Here is a 23,839-nt window from a genome sequence, read left to right on the forward strand (position 1 = left end):
AAACCAAACCAAATTCATGTTCTCTATTAAAGCGAGAGTTTTAAAATGTTCCACCAACAACTCCACAACGTTTCTACTGATAACATTTTTAAAAAGTTTAGCAATTGTGCATAACGTTAATGAAACGTTCTACTAATGTTATGCAAGAATGCTAACTTTGAGAGAACCTTTGGAGAACATCAACGATTTGACCATTCTTCTCAGCGGCAAGAAAGAAAGGGAAAAAGTTACATACAGTACTAAAATGTAATTTTTGTGTGCAACTACAACCCTACTGTAACATTATCAACCAATAATTTTACAGTAGATGTCCAAACCATTGTCTACAGAGGAATGGAAACCAATCAGAGGTGCAGAAACTTCTGAAGAGCATCGAGAAGATGCTGGAGGATAAAAGAACCCATCACCTGCTGAAGATTCCTGATGAATTAAGTCCAGCTGAAACAATAAACCCGAATATAAAATGTACTTCCTTAAGGCAAATCTTTTTCTTTCAGTTCATCAAAAATGTGGGTAAAAGGTTATTATTATTATTATTATTATTATTATTATTAAATTATTACATTAAAATTATTAATATAATTTACATTAACAGAATAGTAGGCAGTTTATGGCAAAATGAATTTCTATAAAAGTTCCCTTGATGTTGCAGATCAAAATTAACATGGATAACATTAAACAAACATTTTTAATCAGGTTCATCACAGATTATTAATCACTCACTTTAAACAGTTTTTTTAGCTTGAGTTTGCCATTCTGAACCAAATCCTCATCCAAAGCATCCAATGTATTGTGTGATATTAGCCTCTTATAGTGTGCACGGATGCACACTAATACACAAATGTACCTGAAATAGTTGACCAACCAGGGACTTCTGCAGAAGCTGCAGTCCTCTTCTAATTCTGATTCTTCTCTAATATAAAGCTGTAAGAGTACTGGTGGTCCACACAGGATTGAACAGTAAAGTCCTGGTTGATGTAGATCTCCATCGGGAATCAGAAAATGCAGATCTGTGGAATGCCTTACTTGGCAGAGGTCACAGAAGTTACAGCTTTATTTGACCAGTAAAAGTGGTGGGTTAAAACATAAAACTACAAAAATGATTGTGCATTTAGTTAAAAAAAACACTTCCGTTTTCTGTTCCTAAATTCACACACATTTTCACTTTCTACTAAAGGGCAGGGCAATACGTATAAAGCGTGATTCTTATTTGCTGTAACAAACTCTTTTAAAGTTTAGCGTGTTTTGTGAGATCTCCATTGATCTCCATTGATCTTCATTGTCTGCATTACATTCAGAGTCAGCTCTACAGCGCCAGGATGTTACTGCTGTTTTTACCTTATTCCATTTGGACGGTAAGTCCATTTCTTGAATGTTAGGTTTCATTTAGATGTCAGCTGCGCCACAAATGCACACATCGTTATGCATCACAATCCACAATACAATGCATGTTGTATTTTTGATGAAACCTATCTGCATTCAAGTGATGATAAAACACGAACGCATAAAGACTGTTTTGTTTGGTCACGAATCTGCTACGTTAGCGATTTAAAACGTTAGCTTGTTGCAAAGTGCACTGCAACTAACACGTTTTCCATGCGCTGTTTTATTTGTGGCGTAATGCTAACATTCAAGGGCCACAATTAGCCGCCCATCCTTGACATTCAGGTCCTGTGTCTCACAGTCACGCACATACTGAAATTTAGGGCGCTACATTTATCGTAATTTGAGAAAAAGTAATTCCCTCAGCATCTATTGTAATTTGTTATCCTAATTATAACACACTGGTTTGTAGTGCAAACCGTTTTACCGTTTACCGCACGTTGTTATTAACAAACCGGAAGCCTCACCCATACGCTTACTTTCCCTTTTATGAATAAGGTGAACAAGTTAGCGTCATATTTTTTCTATTTAGCAGGCTTTTCAGATAATTTCCAAATTAAGGCTAACACATCTGTGCTGCATCGTTGGCATTATCGCTTCGAACTCATATAATAGCCTAATTTCTTTAGTTATACAAGTATGTCCCACGCAGGGTTTTCTTTTGAAAGTAAGGTGTTTTATTGTATTGAGGAATAGCTTTACATTCGAATTGATGCTCTGCAGGTGTGTTCGGTGCAGAAACAGTTGAGACAATGGCAGTGATGGAGGGAGATTCTGTGACTCTATACACAAACCTCACTGAAAATACAGAACGATGATACCATACTGTGGATGTTTGGACCTAAAGACTCCATCATATCTCATATAACGAGAAAGCATGACTTGACTTCAGTTTTTTTCAGCGATGACGAGAGATTCAGAGGAAGATTGCAGGTGGATCAAAAGACTGGATCTCTCACCATCAGAAACACCAGAATCAGGCACTTGGGAAAATATAAACTCACCATTTCTAGACAAAAGACTACCATCAAGATCTTTGAAGTCGCTGTTGTTGGTGAGTATCCCTAACAGTGCATACCGTAAAAACGGTATTAAAATACTCCAGCTTTGATGTGATTTTTGTTCAGGTGTGGTTGGTGAGACGGATGGAGTGAAGTCATTGTCAGTGACGGAGGGAGAGTCTGTTATTCTACACATCGATGTTTCTGAAATACAGAGAGATGATCTAATAGTGTGGAGGTTTGGAGATAAAGGTGTCCTCCTGGCTACAGTCGATGTGGAAGCTAACGGCACGTCATTAAACGACGCTGATGAGAGATTTAAAGACAGACTGGCGCTGGATCATACCGGATCTCTGTCCATCAAGAAGACCAGAACTACAGACTCTGGACTTTATGAAGTACAGATCAGAGGCCATGAGAGCTCGCAGTCAGTGGTGAGCCTTTATAAAGCAAGTCTTTCTATATTACACATAAAGGACTGACATATATATATTTAAGATTATCATATACACCGTCTTTTTAGAAACAGCTTCATTGACAATCCTGTTTTGTATTGTCAACTATGTCTTTAGCCGTTCCACATTCAGGCCCATCTCCGGGTCTTACAGCAGTGATTGTTGTTGCTGTGCTGCTTTTGGCTGCAGTTGTATCTTCTGTTGTGCTTCACTATCGCAAGATCTCTGAACTAAAAAAAGAAAGGGGTGAGTATTACAGCCGATAGAACAGAGACGAAAATATGAGCTGATGATTTTGGTGTATGCGTGCTTCTTTTTTTCATTTCTTTTGTTGTACCATCCTGATTCTGTGAATTTGCCATAATAACCACAAATAATGGTAGATTTCCCACATTGACTCATATTTAAGGGGATAGTAACTCAAAATGTAATATTACCCCATGGTTTACTCACCCTCACACCATTCAAGATATTCATGAATGATTCAATATTAAATGACAATAATTAAATAACATAACAAAAATTTAAACCATGGTAACAACAAATTAACCTTGGTTTTGCTACAGCAACCCTAGACTAATCATGTAAAAAAAAATACTGTAATAAATCATGGTTGTTTTTGGTAAGAGAAAAATATGAATTATGAGGAATCAATAACATGCACATTATTAGGATTGTTCTTTAATAAGATACTGTCATGATGTAATGATCGTTACTTGTAATTATCGTTGCTAGTTACTTGGCGAAGACAGTTCTGTTCATATTAAATAAGTAGATGGGAAAAGTGACAGGTACAAGAAATTACAAGAAAAGAAACTTTTTTTTTAACGCCCATTAGAGGGCGCTTTGCTTTAAAATGTAAAAATAGTTGCTATTAAGGTTCTTGCAGAAACAACTTATGGGGTAGTTTTGTTGGAGGACAGGCTTGAGGTCAGTCTTCTGTTGGAACTAATCTAGTATATTGCCTTTTAGGCGCAAACTAATATGTTTTAAATTAAACGAGTAATTTGTTTCTCAAATCCGCATTGTTTCACTTCAGAAGGCCTTTATTAACCCTTTAGAGCGGCGCGGACTGCTTTTAGGATGCACTTTTTTGAGCTTCTTAATATCAAGTCCCAAAAGTTCATGTAATAAATCTTGGAAAAGCAATTAATATAAAAATATATGGTAAATCTAATTAAAAATGTAACATTTTAGGTATACGTTCTACTTAAATATATTCATATTTCTTCAGCGTTTTGCTTTTGTATAAGCGCATGCAAGCTCGCTTTATCGTATGCGATACACACGTTTTAAGGACGTCAGTTGCAGAGTATACATCTACGTTTTGTCGCAAAGTGAAAATGATGTATGATTACATAATTTAGCTTGATCTCGTTAATTTCTCTTTGAAGAGAAGAAAGTGTCGGTGTCAGATGGAGACGAAGCCCTTCTGGAGTATCGAAACTGACCTACAGGCAGGCGATGAAGTACGATGGTGGTATCATGATGAGCACGATCTCATTGCTGAATACAGTGGAGGAACACAACTATACATGATGGTTTTGATGAAAGATTTAGAAGCAAACTGACGCTGGATAATAAGACTGGATCTCTCACCATCAGTAACACGATGACTGTTCACTCCGGTCTCTATATACTACAAATCAGCAACCGCAGCACCACCAAGAGAATCAAGAAGAAGTTTATTCTTACCGTCAGAAGTGAGTAGATCAATGATGCAGCACCATGTGAAGCTAACTAGGTTAAAACGTTATCTGTGATGTTGAAAATGCTTAATTCACTTTATTTCTGTGTCGCTGCGACTTGAAGTGAAGACAGTGCCAGTGAAGGAGGGAGAATCTGTCCCTCTAGAGATTGATGGTACAATACAGAAAGACGATGAGATACTGTGGACATTCGGACCCGAAAACGTTCTCGTCGTTAGAAATCATTCAGGAACGACTAATATCGGTCAGAAATTCACGGACAGGGTGAAGCTGGACACGTCGAATGGATCTCTCACTGTAAACAACATCACAGCCGCAGACTCTGGACATTTTAAACTACAAATCATCAACAGCGAACATACCATGTTCAGAAGATTCTGCGTGACCGTCACGGGTGAGTAGAACAACGCTTGCTCTAACTGTAGTTGAAGACTTCCAGTGCAAAAGACTCTACCGGTCAAAAATAAGTTGACGATACTGATTGAACGCTCTACGCTCAAACACTTTCACTTCAAACCAGCCCTGGCCCATTCAGAAGTAGTACTTGGGTAGAAACCTATACATGGAGCCTGATAAAATGTTCATTTTAAAGAAAAACTTCAGATAAGGTCTTTCTTGGCATTGAGGCTTTCTCTGAAGAAGCATATTGTTGATTCAACCCAAGGAAAGTAACCCGGGTTTCTTAAAAGTTCAATATTCATTAAGAGTAACGCCGTTAATATTAGTTGATTTGACCAATTTGTGCGTGCGTATTGTTTCTGCCTGTTTCTTTCAGGTTTCACAGGAGAAACGACCGAACGATTCATCGGCTTTTGAAATTAAGTGAAATCACATTTTATTGCATGGAAGGGAGACGGAAATGGAGAACTTTCTTCCAAACAATCCCAAAGATCTGAATCGTGGGAGAAGATACTCAAAATGCAGAACATCTTGGAGATTCTCTAGAGGCCTTGGAGTTGAACTTGTAAAGATGACGAATGTGTGCGAATAAACATGAGTGTAACTGATGAATATGAAGACGGTTTGGAATTAAATTTCTAGAAAGACATAAATCTTATGTGTAATAAAAATATGGTGTGTTAAATGGCATTGATGCAAGTGAGAAATGTACTGAGGCAGGCAAGCAATGACTCAAGTATTGTATCAATTAATGCATTTGTTCTGTAAATTAAATCAAATCGATTAATATATGATATAGGGGGCATTATATATAGAGCATTATTTAGTTTATTACACATATTGTTACTGCTTTGTTTGTAGTGTGCTGCGTTGCCTTCTAGGTTTTTTGTTAAGCAGTCATTTTGCATTGCATGTATTTTTATATAATAAATGTCCCTAATATGCCACAATTGAACAATTTCAATTGCAAACTCTGAAAGAGAACTTTTAAGTCATCTTATAAAGATTTTTTGTTAAAAAACATTGATTATTGTAGAAGGATTTTAATGCACATTATGTAACGTGGGGTTGCTTACAGAGATTAAAACGGCACAGTAGTGAGAACATATAGAGAACAATTTTTGGCATGCTTCAACTGTGAGAGTAAAACAAGGTTCATTAAAAATGATCTCATTTAGATCTGACAATAGTTTAGCAATAATACCTCTCCGATGTCAATAGCGAATGGTATAGTATAGACCGGTCAACAATTGAGGTCAACTAAATAAAGCGCAAAGAATTGCTGCAGGCTTGTCACAAAAAGTCTTAGGATTACGCAAAACACGTGTTCGCTGAGAGAGAACGAGACGTTCAGCCGCAGGGCAACATATCAACATAATCGCAAATTATCGTTCCGCTCAATTCACACTGCTGCTCTGATTTCACAAGAGTCTGGAGGTGACGTCTAGTGTCTTCTGTTCTATTGAGCTCACTTTTTGTGGATCTGACATCATAAACCAGCACAGCAACAGTGGCCACGCCCACCAAAGCAGAGAGAGCCAATCGGATCACAGCTTCGGTGTGACCACAACAGTGGGTTTTGTCTGAAATACAGAAAAATTGTGCATTTAAGTCTCTTATGAATATACGTGCCAGTTATTATTAGCTCACGTATGAGATACTCTCAATTACCTTTTTACTATATCGCACTTATCTGAGAAGAGTTCTGCTCAGTAAGTCAACCCTAATATTGACGTACCTGAACTTTGATGATGAACCTCAGTATTGTTGTTTTTCTCAGTTTGATTGATGGTTGAATTGTCCACCGCAAGCGTCCCAAAATGTGCCCATCTTTCCGTTGATGGTGTAGTGTGTGAGAATCTGGTAACGACAGATGACACCTTGAAGTCAGTCTCATAACACACAGGTCTTTATTCGCAGAAATGCATTTAAAGGTAATTAAAGCGGACAATATCACAAAATGTGGATGTAAGGAGTAATAAAAAAACAAGTAGTGCAAATTGTGCCGCAATGCCCTACTCACTATGGACCGTAAGGTTAAATCTCTGGTATCTGGTCTCTGTGCCGCCAAGTGTAAGTTGATAAAGTCCAGAGTCTGTGGTTCTGGTGTCAGTGATGGTCAGAGATCTGGTGTGATCCAGCTTCAGCCTGTCTCTGAATCTCCCATCAGGACTATCATAGATCGAGCTGGTTTGCCTCATCTTGTTGAATTCCGCTATTCTTGTACTTTCGAACATCCACTGTATAAAGAAATATTTCTGTACTTCAGTAACACCAGGTTTTAAAGTGACGAAATGCCCATTCATCACTGATATCGTCTTCACTGCATCTGTCACATCTGGAAAACAAAACAGAAATGTATTTTGTCACGGCCTAAAGGTTAAATACTGATAACTATATTGCTATTACGCAACAACGCTAGCGTCTGCCGTCGCTAAGCAACCACGATCCGAGCTTTCCGTGAAAACGCAAAAGTTTCAGCAAAGGATACATGCATTTCCACCGATAAAAATCGCTTGCAAGACATCTGCTACAAAATTTACTACCGGCGGCCATCCCTGTACAGCTTTAACCAACTATTGCTTTATTTTGGCTGAGCTTTCAATGTCGTTACGGAAAAGGATGACGCTGATTGGTTGATTCTTGTCACATGACTCGCGTAACGACCGTTTAAGAGCGCGGCTACATTTGAAAATAACGAACTTGAGCGCGTAAAAGATGCCACACGCGAACCCTAAAGCGGTTCAGTATAATTGAAACAAAACTTTTTAGGAAAACATTTTTAAGAAAATATTGATTCTCTGAGGCATACATAGCCAATTAAATCAATTCCCGGACAACGCAGCCCACAGTCAAAGGCCCCCGGGCTTTGGTTCCAATCTATAATACACCCCTATGTAGAATAAATATAATTTATACAAGATCTGTGCTATTAAAGAGCATTTCAATACTGCATTTCTCATACACGGACATTTAAAAGGTTCTGGTGGTTCTGCAATGATTTGTTCCTCATTAACAGGCACAATTCTTGTCACATTTTTACGAGCGAACAGAAGTGAAACGGCATCCGTGGATCAGCTGATTTATTGTTATTCAGTCGACAGGTTACAGTTGCTGACTAGATAGACTACAGTATTTATATAGTGAGAAAATCAAATGTTAGATACCACCTTAAAGTAGTTAGATGCCTTTTTGAAAATACGTTAATATCTGACCTCCATTTGTTGCGAAGTTGTGAATTTTCAGTGTTTACAACAAAATTGGTTTTGGTATATTTTGTAGTTGTATTTCTTCAACAAAATTAGTCACCACACTCCTAAACTTATATAGTTTATATATATATATATATATATATATATATATATATATATATATATATATATATATATATATATATATATATATATATATATAAAGAAACATTCGAGAACCCCTTAGGAGAATTAAAACGAAATAAAGAACGATAGAAAGAAATTTACCATATATATATACAGTTTATACGCCAAAATCATGGTTTAATTATAATAAGCCATGGTTACATCTCGGAACAGAAGTAAAACATCAACGCAAAGATATAAAAACACATTCATAACTTACCAAGCAGACGAGACAACCACAAACAGAAAATAACAGAAACGTTAACCATATTCCCTGTCCGTTTGTCGTCCTTTAAGAATGCTGTAAATGTCTGAAGATGTGCCGATTTTTGACGAGGCTTGTCGTCATTGTCTAGTGTTCGGTCGCCGGTAGGCGTTCTCACTACTGGTTGCCTAGTAACGGATTGACCAATTCGGAGCACTGGGACTGTCTGTTGTTTCTGTTTGATTTTTTTTGGCGCGGCAGCCGGTCATGTCATGTCATTGGGATTGGAATTGGAATTGGAATTATTATGCTAGCTGAAATTCTGTTCATAATGTTTACCAATCCAAAACCATGTAAATCGGAATAACTATTATTTAAATGTTATTATTAAATCATATAACAGTGATATATATTTGCCTAGGAAGACTGAAAGTCAAAATATAATGCTCAGGTGTTCCGAATGCATGTTTTCTTTTTCCAGATAAAATGAGTCAAGAAAACTCAAACTAAAAGTAAGAAGTGATTAAATGCCCACGAGAAGAATGCAATGGTATATAATTAGCAAAGTTAAGGAATGACCATTGGGTGACTTGCTCGTTAAAACCGCCACATTCTGGAAAAGCCTCAGTTTGAAGAGAAACTAAATTCATGTCTGTACAATAAAACATAGAAGAATAAAGTCAGTTCAGCAAAGAAGAAGAAATGTTTATCGAAAGTAAAATACTTTTTGTTATAAGCATGTGGTCACGCAGTATTATAACCACCCTCTCAATGAGTTTTCAGAAGTCTAATTCCTAAGCAATACCTGGTCCCTAATGAACAAAGAAAGCATGGGATTTTTGAAGACATGAGAACATGTTTATTAGTCCTCATGGAGATCGTGAATCGCTTTTATTGCTTGTACAATAACTTGTCTCACCACAAGGCCCTCGAAAATATATTTGAACCAACTGGATTGCACATCATCGTTCATCTACAGCCACTGGCGATAAGTCATATTGGTACTGTAGTATATTTAACACTCCAAAGAGATGGAAAAAGGTACATGGTAGAAGTTATGGCCGTAGCACGGATTTCACTGGAATGAGCCGTATAAAGCAATAAAAACAAGGATAGAATCTAACGTTTAAAAATGGAACGATCTGCCGTGAGATTTGAACAGACACACAAAACTAAATTTTAAAAATGAAAATAGGAAGTTGCGGTCCAACATTATGAAATAATGCACAAACAGTGCTAAAAATGCAGCTGATGGTGACACACGTAAATAGACGGTTATTCGACCTTTACTTTACCACAGATCTGCCTCACAGCAGAGCATCTGTCTGTCACCAAACCAGCTCTGAAGAGTTTGTCTTTTCATACTACGGACTGAAACCGTTGAAGATGTTTGATATATTTTGGTTCTGTTTGTGTTATCTTGTCGGTGAGTGATTCTCATCTGTAGTTGTATGTTGTGTGGAGCTCAAATTAACTTCAGACAAGCATCGAGTTGTTTAAGTTTAGTCTGTTTATGTTCGTTCTTCAGGTGTGTTTGGTGAGTCCGTGTCAGTGACCGAGGGAGATCCAGTCACTCTACACACTGGTCTTCATAAAATGATGGATGACGATGGGATTCAGTGGATGTTTGGATACAAAAGCATAGCTAAAATGTGCGTAGCAGATGGAAGAATTGATGTAAATTATGTTCCTGATGGAAGATTCAGAGACAGACTGAAGCTGGACGATCAAACTGGGTCTCTGACCATCACTAACACCGGACCTGAACACACGGGAGTTTATGAGCTACAGACCTACTGTCTGAGAAAGACTTTCATTCTCACTGTAAACCGTGAGTTAACTGTATATTTCTCCTGATTCATATTTTATTCACCACAGAGATTGAGCACTTCATCCACACGCAACTCTTCCTGTTTCCATTTGATATGTTTCTCTTCTAATATAAATTTCAAGCAGTTTACTTGAGTAGCCATTTTGAAGCCATTTAAAAGCCTTAATTTCTGACCTGTTTCAGGTTGCTCTTCATGCATAATTGGTGAAGTGGATGAAATATCAGTGACGGAGGGATGTTATTTTAATTTAAGCTCTAGTCATGCTGATATGGCGTACGTTAATAATTTGATTCAGTGGAGGTTTGTACCTGAAAACGCTATAATCGCTGAAATCAACATAAGAGCTTACAGATCCATTGTATATGATGATGTTCTTGACGGGAGATTCAGAGACAGACTGAAGCTGGACAAACAAACTGGATCTCTGACCATCACAGACATGAGAACGGACCACACTGGCGTTTTTGAAGTATGGACCAACAATGTGAAAAAGAGTTATATTTTCACTGTTAACGGTGAGTTACATTTCTGTTTTACCTGTAATAATATGTGTATATTTAGGCAAGGCAAGGCAAGTTTATTTATATAGCACATTTCATACACAATGGTAATTCAAAGTGCTTTACAAAAGAGGAAATAAAATAATTACAAGATTTAAATAACAATAAAACAAATTAAAATAAAATAAAAACACTGATTTATATGTGTATATTTTATATTTTATATTTCTTTTATTATTATTATTATTATTTTTTTGTATATCTGATTGTTTTTAAATGCTCTGTTCACTTAATTTGTTGTGTTTTCAGCTCGTCGGCCTGTTTCTGTCATTGGCACAGACTGTTCATCTCCATCAGGATCTCATCTCAACCCCATCAGAACTCCATCTGGACATCAGTCAGCTCTGTCACACGTGTTCAGGTACAGCAGAGCTGATATTAGCTGATGATATTAGTGTTTATTGTCTGATCTGATCTCAGTGTGATGTGTTTATTCTCAGACTCTGAACACTGCTCTGGTTCTACTGAAGCTGTGATCCGATTGGTCCTCTCTGCTCTGGTGGGCGTGGCTACTGTCACTGTTCTGGTTTATGACATCAGATCCAGAAGAGCTAAACGAGAAGTGTGTGTTCAACTCTGTATCGGCCCGTCCAGCAGGCGGTACAAATGGTTGCCTTTAACTCCGCCTCAAGGCCAAAATCAGGTGAGCATGCTGTTAACATGCTAAACTCTGGGCCTACTGAGATACAGACAGAAGATGAGATTGAGTGGAGATTCGGATCTAGTCTAGCTTAACTCTCTCAGACATGATCAGAACAAACAACTAAAAGACAGTATTTATTTATTCATTTAGACCCAAGACTACTCCACATCCTCCATCACATCTCCATCAATAACTGCACAGCACGTAGCTTATAATATATTACTGTTTAAATGTTGCATCTCCTGCATACTACTGTACTAGAAGTATTTTGTGAGGTTTACAGTCAGTGTTTGGTGCTTGTACATCAGTGTCATTCATCTATCATTAAATCTGATTACTCGTGGGTAAGGCTAGGTTTCGATGTAGAAATATGGTCAAGAATACAAAATATATGTTTATCCAGGAACACAACTCAGAAGCGCCTGCCTATTATACTCCATTTGATTTATTTAATGTGAATAATTGTATTCATTTGTTGTGTTTGTGTTACAGGAATCTGATGTACACACGTTTCATCACAGGACAGTGATCAAACTCTCCGTGATTCAGTTTCTCACAAATCATATATTGATCGTAATAACTGCATCTTACTGTAAGCAAAGTATTTTTAATCTGTATGTTTTCAAGTGATTTTTAGTACATTTTGCATCCTGAATGATAGATACCGCAGGTAAACAAAGATGGCTTCTTTCTCTGTCTGTGCTTCAATTAAAGCAGTGCATTAATATGAAACGGTGAATAAACTGATTTGAAACTGCCTGTGCGTTATACGGTTTTACTGCATACCTGCCAGCCAATCAGAATCCAGTATTCAGACAGACCATGGAATAACAACAGCTAAAACATAACTACTGTCAGGTTGAAAAACTGTTGGTGGTACCTGGTATTAAGTGTCACTCTAAACTCTGATCTTACTGAAATCCTGAAGGACGATGGAATTCAGTGGAGATTTTATCACATTTTATCACATTTATGAAGTCTAGATTGACACTCATAACTAGATAGCTTTTCCTTTGACAAGGAAATATAACACAATATACTGTATATATATTGTTATAGTAAATTGCTTTAAAAATGAAAAACCTCATGTTGATCCAGGAACGAGATTCCAATCAACCAATCAGATTCGAGGGACAATTTTTCTTATAGGCTTGTGATCAGTGATAGGTGCGTCTACGCTGCCTCATAACGCTCTACTTTTTGCTCTACTTTTCCTGTATACCAGTGAACCAGCAGTAAAGCTTGTGTCAGCGTCATCATTTAAAGCAGTACATCAAAATGCAACAGAGATGTTCGTGCAATATCGACTCACTCAAAAATGTAGAGTGTATTTTTCTAAAACCTTCGCATCTTTATTTACGAATTTGCCAAAATACCAAAACGTGCGATCCAAAAATCTCTCAAAATATCACATCAAAATGCTTATTTTTCATCTTAGTTTGTAAAACAGATTTACACGCTGCTGATCTAATGAACTTTTTACCGTTTTTGTAGCAAGACGGTAAAAATGGCAGTAAAAAAGGTTTACATTTACCGGATGTAGTGTGAGACGCCAGATTGTGAGTCAAATGCTGTGGTCGGATTTTTCCTCATGTGGGTTTTCTTCTGCATCATCTGTCGTCTGTTATTAGATGAATGCGGTCAGTGGTTTGTAGCTTGAGCATTTCTTCATTTCTTAATTTTTTCTTTTATATTTCTTCATTTTCTCTCCTACTTATATGAACCAAGCATTCTGACTTCTGCTCTTTACCAACTATCTGTACAGTGTTTTTTTTTTTTTAAATGCGTCCATGAGCAGTTATCATGATAGTCTGAACAGCACAAACCCAATTTTTTGTCTAATCTAACGTTTTACTAGAATTTGAAAATGCAAATGATTTTCGTGATGATAGCGAGACAGACGTGGCGAGAGGAAACCGACTGAGGTTAAGGGAGGATTCAGAAGATAAATATTATGTTTAACAGAGGACCGATGCAGTACTGACAGAAGCAGGCTAATATGATCACGCTTCTTGCTTTTAAAAACTCAATCCGCTGGAGTTTGATTATTAAATCTGCAGTAAAACGTTATAATAATCTCATCTTTAGCTCATGAAAGCAGGAACGAACTTTGGCGATTTGTCGCTGAGAACATGTGTCATAATGTAGAGGTGTTTTAAGATGGAGGAAGCAGTTTTACAACTGCGCAGAATGTGGCTTTCTGAAGAAAGATTGCTATCGATTTGAGCATCTCTGATAGCATGACTATACTTAGTAACACATCTAAACGTCTCAGTTTCTCCATTTACAGTTTTTATTTACAGGTCTTGAGATCGATATTTGAGCACATACATAATCAGCTAGTGTTTAAATCTATTCTTACTTCAGCCCGATTCACAATGGTTAAATAACAGTATTGTACCGCAGCAGAGTTTACAGCCCTTTATTGTAATTTACATTACAATACCGATTAACTGAAATATCGGTAACACTTTATAATAACTACACACTATGAATGACGAAACAAGAGGCGTGTGTAGACAGGGCCGAGCAACAGTAAACAGGTATGGCACGGGCAAAGCACAAGAATGGTCCAGGGATCAAGTGAGGGTCAGTTTGCAGCAAATGTAATCCAATGAGGCAAGACAGAGAAGGATAATCCAGGCAAACGAGCAATAGTCCAAACAGAAGCAAACAGTATCCGAAAGGCAAGATGATGGGGTAAATCCCAAAAACAAAGGCTGGGTCAGGACACAAAAAAAAAACCCAGACAAGGTAAGTACCTGGGTAAGTGGAACTTGGCTAAGTAGAGTAGCTAAACAAAACAAAGACAATGCTAACAACAGCCTGCAGTGATCAACAGAAAGTCCAGCGTGTGTTTGATTGGAAGCAGCTGTATTTTCAGGTGAGTGTGTAAATAGTGGGATAAGGTGTGTTTGTATCGTCATTGCGATAGGAATTGAAGTCTGGAGTGAAACACAAAAGTCGTGTGGTGCGAGAGTCAATGTGGAGAGGGAGATGCATCTGGTAATGAGTGAACAGGAGTTTGTGGACCAGATTCATGACAAAGAATCGTTAGTCAAGCATTAGTAAATAGTCAATTTTTTCCTTATAAAGCAGTGTTCCAACATTTATAGGCATTGGTAAGCCATTTATGAATGCAGCTATAAATGTTTTGTTCTTCACTATATCTATAAAGTTTAATAACTGCAATTTCATACCTTATTAATGATCAATTTTTCATTTCTAAATTATTATGTTGTTTAAAAACCCGTTACTTATTTCAGTTTTTCATAGGGTCATTTAGAAAGTGTCACATCTTTGGACTTTTAGTTTGATTGTCCCACGTGCTCTGTGGTGTGCCCTACCTTCCTTTCCTCTGTTAATTGTACCATTGTCTTCAGGTGTGTCTTGTTAATTTAGTCAATTACTTTGTGTATTTATTCCCTGTGTGTTTCAGTTCAGTTTATATATGTGGTTTTTGTTCTGTGGACATTTAAAGCCTCAAGATGCAAAAACGAGCAACAAGCTGTCACCTCTCTTACAACAAGAGGTGTAGACCCTCATGAGACCCTTAGTAGACCGCTTTGCAGCATGGGAACTACCGCAAAATACGTCTCAGTGGGTACTGCACGCTGTACAAAATCCAGTTCGGATTGCCTCCTCCTCTATTCACATCTGTTCTGCCCAGAAATAGACAATGTTTTGAGAAAGGAGGCTTTTGAGGGCAAAACCTAACAATATTGGGATCTTCCCTTCGGCCTTGCACTCTCACCACACATGTTTACGATGCTGCACTCCAGGGCATCCGCATACTCAATTACATTGACGACAGGCTAATAATAGCACAGTTAGATGTGGTGGCAGAGTCGATCCTCACTACAGTTGCGAGAGTGAAGGAAGGGCAGTCACTCATTGTCAAGCAGTTTCAGAGACTGCTGGGTCTGATGGAAGCTGCGTCCAATGAAGGTGCCCCTTATACAATCTGGCACCAGATCCTTGTGTGGGCCTAGGAAAGACTCTTCTCGCTAAGAGACATCTACATTCCAAACATCCTGTTGAAACAGGGTCTAAGGCCCGGGAAATGGATACTGGGTGTTTTATTTGGCAGAGGTGGACCTCTTCGCACCATCATGTACTCTTGCCAGGCCTTATGGAAGCTGTGGGTGTGGTCCCAGAGGGGGCACAACTCATAGCTGCTGGTCTCTCAACTGAGGTAGTTGAGACCATTCTCCAATCGAGAGCTCCCTCTACGAGGAAACTGTTCGCCCTGAAGTGGCGCTCGCATGTGTGTCAGAAGTTTCACTTTGAAGCATTTCTTCTTTTTCTCTCCTGCAAACCTCACAATTTTACACATAAAACATTATACACTACGAACTACACAACTTCCTGAATTTCTATTTAGTTCCTGTGTTTTTACACGACATAAGTTTGGCTTAAGAGCCGGAGGTCAAAAGTCAAACGGGATCGATGTCACAAAATTAAATTACACAGCAGTAGATACGGATATCTACAAAAATTATTTCTTGTGCTATTAGTTTTCAAGTCGGAAAAATGTAAGATCAGTAAACGCTTGTTGCTAAAGGAGACAGACATGTGAACGGAAACTAACTGAGGATTCAACAGATAAATATCACAGTTCTGTCGTGAGAACAGTCTCACATTTTAAGCTTCACTATCGAGAGCTTTTCAGTGAATCAGTGAAGAAAATGTTTCTGAAGTTAGTTCTGTTCTGCTTGTGTTTCTGGCTTCTGGAGGGTGAGTTTGACATCTGTTTTATGGCTTTATTTACTTTTGTTCAGGTACCATATAATAAATAACATAAACAGTTATTCTCAAATAAAAATCAGTAGTTTTTTCAGGCTTTAATCCGCAACAGTCTCTCTTCTCCAGGAGTGAGGTCAGTGTCAGTGCTGGAGGGAGATTCAGTCACTCTGAACTCTGGTCTGACTGAACTGAATGATGATCGGGTTCACTGGTGGTTTATAAATGAAACCATTTTTATCGCTGAACACAATGTACCAGAGGGGCAGATTCAATGTATATGATGATGTTCTTGACGGAGATTCAGAGGCAGACTGAAGCTGGATTATCCAACAGGATCTCTGACCATCACAAACACCACACCTGAACATACTGGATGTTTTGAACTAGAGATAAACACTTACAGCAGACCTCCCCTGTGTCTCGTTGTATACGGTAAATTGTCTTCCTGTTTTATTTATTACTGCTTTAAAGGTGATATACACACAATTAGGTGCTCTTTTATTCTATTTAGCCTATTTGTTTTTACATTTATAGCATCTATGCTTATGTCTAACTCTACTGTAGAATAGATTATTTATTATTATGATCAGTCTTGGTCCCTTTTGATGTTTCTTCGTGAATACCTTCTCGTTTATCTTTATTCTCTCGTGTTTTCAGCTCGCCTGTCTGTTCCTGTCATCAGCAGAGATTGTTCTTCATCTTTTCGTCATCATCTTGTTCGTTGTTGTGTTCGGGCGGTGAACGTGAGTCATGTGACTCTCTCCTGGTACAAAGGAAACAGTTTATTGTCCAGCATCAGTGTGTCTAATCTCAGCATCAGTCTCTCTCTACCTCTGGAGGTGGAATATCAGGATAAAAACACCTACAACTGTGTGATCAACAACCCCATCAGAAACCAGACCACACATCTGGACACCAGCAGACTCTGTCACACGTGTTCAGGTACAGCAAAGCTGATATTAGCTGATGATATTAGTGTTTATTGTCTGATCTGATCTCAGTGTGATGTGTTTATTCTCAGACTCTGAACACTGCTGTGGTTTTACTGAAGCTGTGATCCGATTGGTCCTCTCTGCTCTGGTGGGCGTGGCTACAGTCACTATTATTGTTTATGACATCAGATCCAGAAGAGCTCATCATATTCACAAATCAGGCACATGATTCATGATGCAATTTCTCAAAAAATAAGTTTGCATTGCTAAATATTTGCGATGTTTACTAATTTATGGCTTTATATGTTCATCTTTTTTTCAGGAAGCATTGAAATCTAAAGCAGAAGGAAGGAAGGAGGAAGTAAAAACAATACAGCATGACAAAATAATTTTGAAATGTTTACATCCAGCATTAAAATATCGTAGTTTACATTTAAACATCAAAATTCTTTATGGATTATTCTTCATTTGTATGGCATCCTACAGAAATTTGTCACTGAATTGCACATATTAAAGGTGCATGTGTTTAAACTGTATAACGCTTGCAGCTACATTTTATTAATTTCATCAGAAGCACCACAATTACTGTTCAGAGCTGGGAAAGTAACAAGTACGAATATTCAACATTACTACTGTTTATTTTTCTGACTACTTTTTAGCACTACACCTTATATTTTTTCTTTATATTTTATCATCAAATTATAAGTAATATCAAATTATTTTTAAGCTTTAACTTATGTATTGGAAACATTTCCACTATCACAAGATCTCTGTAAAAATCTCACAATTTAGTTTTAGAATATGATACATGATGTACTTTTACAGAAATCCCAAAAACGATAAAAACTTAGTAGAAGCTTACCCAGACTCCTAATGAACGATAAGTCGATACTAGCAAGTATTATAGTTAATTTTATCACAACTAGAGGGATCAGCAGTTAGATTTCAATTTAATATAACTAAAATCACTTGAAATTGGAGTCAGATTAAGCACAGAGCTAGGTAAAAATTGAAACTAAACTCTGAGTTTAAATATCAATCAATCAATCAATCAATCATTTTATTTATATAGCGCTTTTAACAACACAGGTTGCATCAGAGCACTGTACAGTATAATGACAGGGATGTATAGTGACGAGAGTGACCGATTTCTTATTAAATGCAGAGACGGTCTCTGTAGTCAATTCAACGATAGTCACTAGAAGTTAAGTGTCCCCAACCAAGCAAGCCAGAGGAGACAGCGGAAAGGGAAGCAAAACCCCATCCATACAGAATGGAGAAAAAAAACCTTGGGAGAAACCAGACTCAGTTGTGTGTGTGTGTGTGCATCAGGATCTGGTGATCGGTCCACGGGGCGCATCTAGGTGTTCTGGTCTCTGATGAACATAATCTCTAGGTGCTGATCCACCATCTAGTCTGGATACAAACTGTGAAACAGATTTAGAAAGAGACAGGACTAATATTAGCGTAGATGTCATTCTTTTCACAATGTCACACAAGAAAAAGACTGAATGCGCATTAAATCTTCAACAAGGGCCTCTGGATACTGTTCTTCAGGAAAGGGGGTCCCTTAAAAATAAAGTGCAGGCAAATATAGTAAAACCTCACATGGCTCTGGGGGGGTTAATAAAGGTCTCCTGTAGTGAACCCATGTGATTCTGAAAGATTAATATCCATATTTCAAACGTAATTAACACTTTTAAAGCACTGGGGAAAGACAGGCACTGAAGACTGCGGTGTGGATGCCGCTCTACCCCAGAGGGGCCTGCCCTTAGAAGTAACCTCTTGGGATGCAAAGGTGGAGCCGCTCTGGTTGACAGAGATCTCGCAAGCGCTTTCTTCAAACCTTGGCATTGCCTTTCTCCTCATACTGGTGCTATTGAGGACAGAAAAAAAGGGAGAAAGGGACTATCAGCTATCTCAATCTCATCTATCAGATACCTCTGTGATCCCCGTGAGTCCAGCTGAACTAGCTGTTGAAGGAAAGTCGGTGAAGGATCCTTTCCTTGAGAAGAAAGCCTTCTGGAAGCAGAGCATAGCGAGACACTGTGTAGTGCAATGAGCTCGAGAGAGATAGAGAGAGAGAGAGAGAGAGAGATGCCTTTATGCTTTCCTGGTCGCTGACGTCACCCGCCATGACGTCAAGCTCTTCCACTGGACAGATTCTACAGCAGGTTCAGAGCATGGTCACGCTGGAGGCATTCCCATAGCGTTTTGGACGCAGTTTGAGGTCCCGAAAGGAAACAATGCAGCAACATCATGTTTTTATAATCCATCACTTACTCTTACTTTGCTATTTCTTCTCTTTTCTGCAACAGATTGATAATTCCGTGAAACCTACTCCACTTTGACATGACATGGGAATTTACGCAGTGAGAGTATTGTATTTGTAGTGAGAGGGCCGATGTATTGATAGGTTACTCTGTATTCTCACCCACTTTTTAAAGTCAAAATGGACACCTTGATACTTTTTCATTTTGATTTATCTGTACACACATCAGTATATCTGGTTTGATCTGTCCGTGGATAAAACAGCTCATGTTTGTGGTCGCTGTGTGTGTCAGAAGTTTGAGTGTGAAGCATTTCTTCTTTTTCTCTCCTCCGAACTTCACAATTTTACACATAAAACATTCTACACTATAAACGCTGTATGTCTTAAACTATACAACTATTTGAATCTCCATTTAGTTCCTGTGTTTTTACACAACATATATTTGGCCTTAGAGGTCAAAAGTCAAACAAGATTGATGCTCACAACCTTAAATTACACAGCAGTAGATATGGATATCATATCCAAAAATAATTTCTTATTCTATTGGTTTTTGAATAGGGACATCATTCCTTTGAAAAATGTAAGATCAGTAAACGCTTATAGAATTGCGTAATGTTAACAGAGACAGACATGTGAACGGAAACTAACTGAGGGTTCCACAGATAAATATCACAGTTCAGTCGTGAGAACAGTCTCACATTTTAAGCTTCACTATCGAGAGCTTTTCAGTGAATCAGTGAAGAAAATGTTTCTCAAATTAATTCTGTTCTGCTTGCGTTTCTGGCATCTGGAGGGTAAGTTTGACACCTGTTTTTATGGCTTCAGTTGGGAATTCTTTCAGTTTTTACAGAGAATTTGAGCAGAATCACTGTTTTACGGCTAATCACTGAGTCGGCCAGCTTAATCACTGAACGAGCCGTATAACATCAACTCTGCATGGATATTTTAAACTCCAAACTATAGTGAAAACACTATTAATTAGCACAGTAACAAGATCGCCAATATTTGGCATTAACACAAAAACACAAGATACTTCTCTTTTCAATATAAATAATGCAGTAATGCATTTGTAAGGAGCTGAATCAAAACCTGTAAATGGAATAGGACTAATCTGAGAAGGGATATCCAAAGGAACAAAAGGACTTCATCTCTGCTCTTCCTGCTTCCCCCTCCTTCTGCCCAAAAGACTTGGCTTAAAGTTCATTAGGAACAAGGCATTATATGTCATATGTCTTATGAACCTATTGTTCTTCACTTTCATGTTTGGTCTCATTTGAATGGTCTCTGCGATTGGCAAATTGGTCTCAATTTCACAGTAATCACTTATATTATGGAGAAGATTAAGAACTTGGTAGAACTGTGTTCTGTTGAGAAGGAGGTGTGTCCACCTTTGGGTCTCTGAACGTGTCTGATAAGTACTAAGATTAATACTTTTAGACATATTAAACATATATCTTGTTTAGATGCTGTTTAGCCGGGTCTGATGGTATCTAGGCCATGTTCTGAGATTCTGTGCTGGGGCCCATACTTCATACATCTCTGTCACTTTGAATCTGATTGTTGATGATTTGGTTCTTCAAGCTCATCTTAGGCTTGTTGTCATAGCAACAGGTCCGAAAGCAGGCTTATTTTGTATAAACGGGAACATATAAACATTTTTCAATGTTCTGAATAAATTTGAAGATTAAAATCTAAATCAATTTTTGTAGATCTAACATCACTTTTGGCCACGACTGCTGAAGAAGATTATTAACAGATTTAAACGATCAAAAGGTATTTTAATGAAACTTCATCAAAGCAACATCACGATTTCAAAACATTATTCTGTGAAAAATTCTCTTCAGGTGTGTTTGGTGAAGAAATAAGGTTTGTGAACACTGGAGAATCAGTGACTCTAAACTCTGATCTTACTGAAATGATGGATGAGGATGAGATTCAGTGGATTTTTGAATTTAAAATAATTGCAATAATCGCTGAAATCAATGCAACTGCTGACATCATGACTGTATATGATGATGTTCTTGACGGGAGATTCAGAGACAGACTGAAGATGGACGATCAAACTGGATCTCTGACCATCATGAACACCACAATAAAACATGCTGGACTTTACGGAATTAAGACCAACAATATGAGCAAGGATTTCTTTCTCTCTGTCTACGGTGAGTTAAATATATCTTTCACTTGTTTTATATTTTAATCGTGGGACTGACGTTCCTGATAAAACTGAACACAAGAGCGAACCCAAACCCAACAAAAACAGATTCCATGCAATCAAACTATAAAGTTACAAAGAGATCATGAAGCAGCGACACAAAGTCATTTGATGAACCTGTTTCGACTGAATCCTTCAAACTGAAGAACCATTAATGAACAGAACAAAGCAAAGAATAATAATATCAGTCTCAGTTGAAGAGTTATTAGAAATGTTTCTGTTGTTGGGTGAGTGGTTGACTCTTACAGAATCAGACGCAGTTATTATTAAATATTTACTTGTAAACCATCAAATAACACTCAATCTGTGAAGAATCATCTTTCATGTGTTTGATGATACAGATGAAATCCCACTGAAGGAGGGAGAATCAGTCACTCTAAACACTCATCTTACTCAAATAATGGATTATGATGAGATTCAGTGGAGTTTTGGATTTGACTCTGTACTAGCTTACATTTATAGACAGGGCTCTAGAACCATGACTGTATATGATGATGTTCTTGACGGGAGATTCAGAGACAGACTGAAGCTGAACAATCAAACCGGATCTCTGACCATCACTAACGTCACAATGAAACATGTTGGACACTATAATCTATGGTTTAACGACATGCACATGTTTTTCTTCCTCACTGTCTATGGTGAGTTAAATAATATTTTTTTATCACCACATTCAACATTAATACACACGCTGTTTTGCTGCTTTCACTTCTTCTGTTGTTTTATATTGTTATTTTAAAATGAGATTTTAAAGTAATTACATGAAAAACATGAAGCATTTGAACAGTATTATTGAGTGACAGACCCTTTTCTGTTTGTTCTGTGTGTGTTTGGTGACACAGATGATATATCAGTGAAGGAGGGAGATTCAGTCACTCTCAACTCTGATCTTACTCAAATAATGGATAATGATGTGATTCAGTGGATGTTTGGAAATGAAATCACTTTAATCGCTGGAATCTGTAAACAGACCGACATCATGACTGTATTTGATGATGTTCTTGACGGGAGATTCAGAGACAGACTGAAGATGGATGATCAAAATGGATCTCTGACCATCACAGACATCACAATGAAACATGAAGGACATTATCTTATTGTGTTTGGACCAAAACATTCATTAAAAGCTTTCAGAGTTTCTGTCTCTAGTGAGTAGAGATCATTTGTGTTCTTCATATATTCTTGATATTAGTGTTTATTGTCTGATCTGATCTCAGTGTGATGTGTTTATTCTCAGACTCAGACTCTGAACACTGCTGTGGTTTTACTGAAGCTGTGATCCGATTGGTTCTCTCTGCTCTGGTGGGCGTGGCTACTGTCCTTCTTCTGGTTTATGACATCAGATCCAGAAGAGCTAAACGAGATCAAACACACGTTCACACAACAAGTACCTGACCGATGATATAATTTCTGACAAAATATGTTTGCATTTCTAAACATTTTTAAAGTTTATTAATTTATGACTTTATATGTTTTGTCTTTTTCAGGAAATATTGAAATATAAAACAGATGCTGAACTTTAAAGCTTCTTCACGTGTGGTTTGTTATATTAAATGCAGATTACCGGTATTATTTAATTTTATTATTTAGTACAATGTAAATGTCTTCTAATATTGTTATTATTGTGATCAAGTTTAACCTCATATGAAGACATTATATTTCTCTGAGACTATATGATAGGTTGCTTCACCAGAATCACTCTCTTGCGCTTCATCTTTTAAAATGTCTGAAATTAATTTAATGAAGTAATTATGACATGAATCTGTGTCATTTTTAAATTGCGTGTCATGAATAAACATCCAATAAAAAACGTTAAATAAAATATGACTTGCAATTTTTACTCATGCAGATTTACATTTAGTTTATAGATACATTCTGTCACGGGAATCAAGAGAAGGATTCAATTGCGTGAATGACAGTTTATTAAAAGATAAACAAAAGAGAGAGTCACTGATGGCGGTGGAGCTCGTGCAGCGCAAGGGTGGAAAGCGGGTGCAGGAACGCAGTGGGCCGTCAATCCAAGCGTAATCCTCTGAAGCAGGAACAATCCGGAATACCGATAGACAGAGCAACATCAGAACAGGAACTCAGGACAACGGTGAGGATCTGA

General features: G+C 37.6%; 4 protein-coding genes across 4 annotated transcripts; all 4 read left to right on the plus strand.

Moving 5' to 3' along the window:
• Nucleotides 1-2,196: 2,196 nt before the first annotated feature.
• Nucleotides 2,197-4,289, plus strand: LOC122328138. The gene is made up of 4 exons (XM_043223845.1): nt 2,197-2,437; nt 2,511-2,837; nt 2,957-3,085; nt 4,234-4,289. Exons 1-4 carry the CDS (start codon nt 2,215-2,217, stop codon nt 4,287-4,289), a joined length of 735 nt encoding a protein of 244 aa, XP_043079780.1. The 5' UTR covers nt 2,197-2,214.
• Nucleotides 4,290-9,909: 5,620 nt separating this feature from the next.
• Nucleotides 9,910-11,238, plus strand: LOC122328139 (the record flags this gene model as incomplete). The annotated part of the gene is made up of 4 exons (XM_043223847.1): nt 9,910-9,955; nt 10,058-10,360; nt 10,544-10,876; nt 11,171-11,238. Coding segments are annotated over exons 1-4 (744 nt in total), but the record flags the coding sequence as incomplete, so codon positions are not given.
• A 3,138-nt stretch (nt 11,239-14,376) lies between these two features.
• Nucleotides 14,377-17,471, plus strand: LOC122328140. The gene is given in 7 exon segments (XM_043223848.1): nt 14,377-14,448; nt 15,347-15,512; nt 15,692-15,831; nt 16,214-16,301; nt 16,437-16,742; nt 16,968-17,252; nt 17,332-17,471. Coding segments are annotated over 7 exon segments (1,197 nt in total).
• Nucleotides 17,472-21,368: 3,897 nt separating this feature from the next.
• On the plus strand, nt 21,369-23,534 carry LOC122327419. Its single transcript, XM_043222776.1, has 5 exons — nt 21,369-21,676; nt 22,071-22,370; nt 22,572-22,877; nt 22,973-23,116; nt 23,217-23,534. The coding sequence occupies exons 1-5, from the start codon at nt 21,430-21,432 to the stop codon at nt 23,231-23,233; spliced, it is 1,014 nt and encodes a 337-aa protein (XP_043078711.1). The 5' UTR covers nt 21,369-21,429; the 3' UTR covers nt 23,234-23,534.
• The last annotated feature ends 305 nt before the right edge of the window (nt 23,535-23,839 follow it).

The sequence above is a fragment of the Puntigrus tetrazona genome, chromosome 22 (genome assembly GCF_018831695.1).
Source record: "Puntigrus tetrazona isolate hp1 chromosome 22, ASM1883169v1, whole genome shotgun sequence".
NCBI lineage: Eukaryota > Metazoa > Chordata > Actinopteri > Cypriniformes > Cyprinidae > Puntigrus > Puntigrus tetrazona.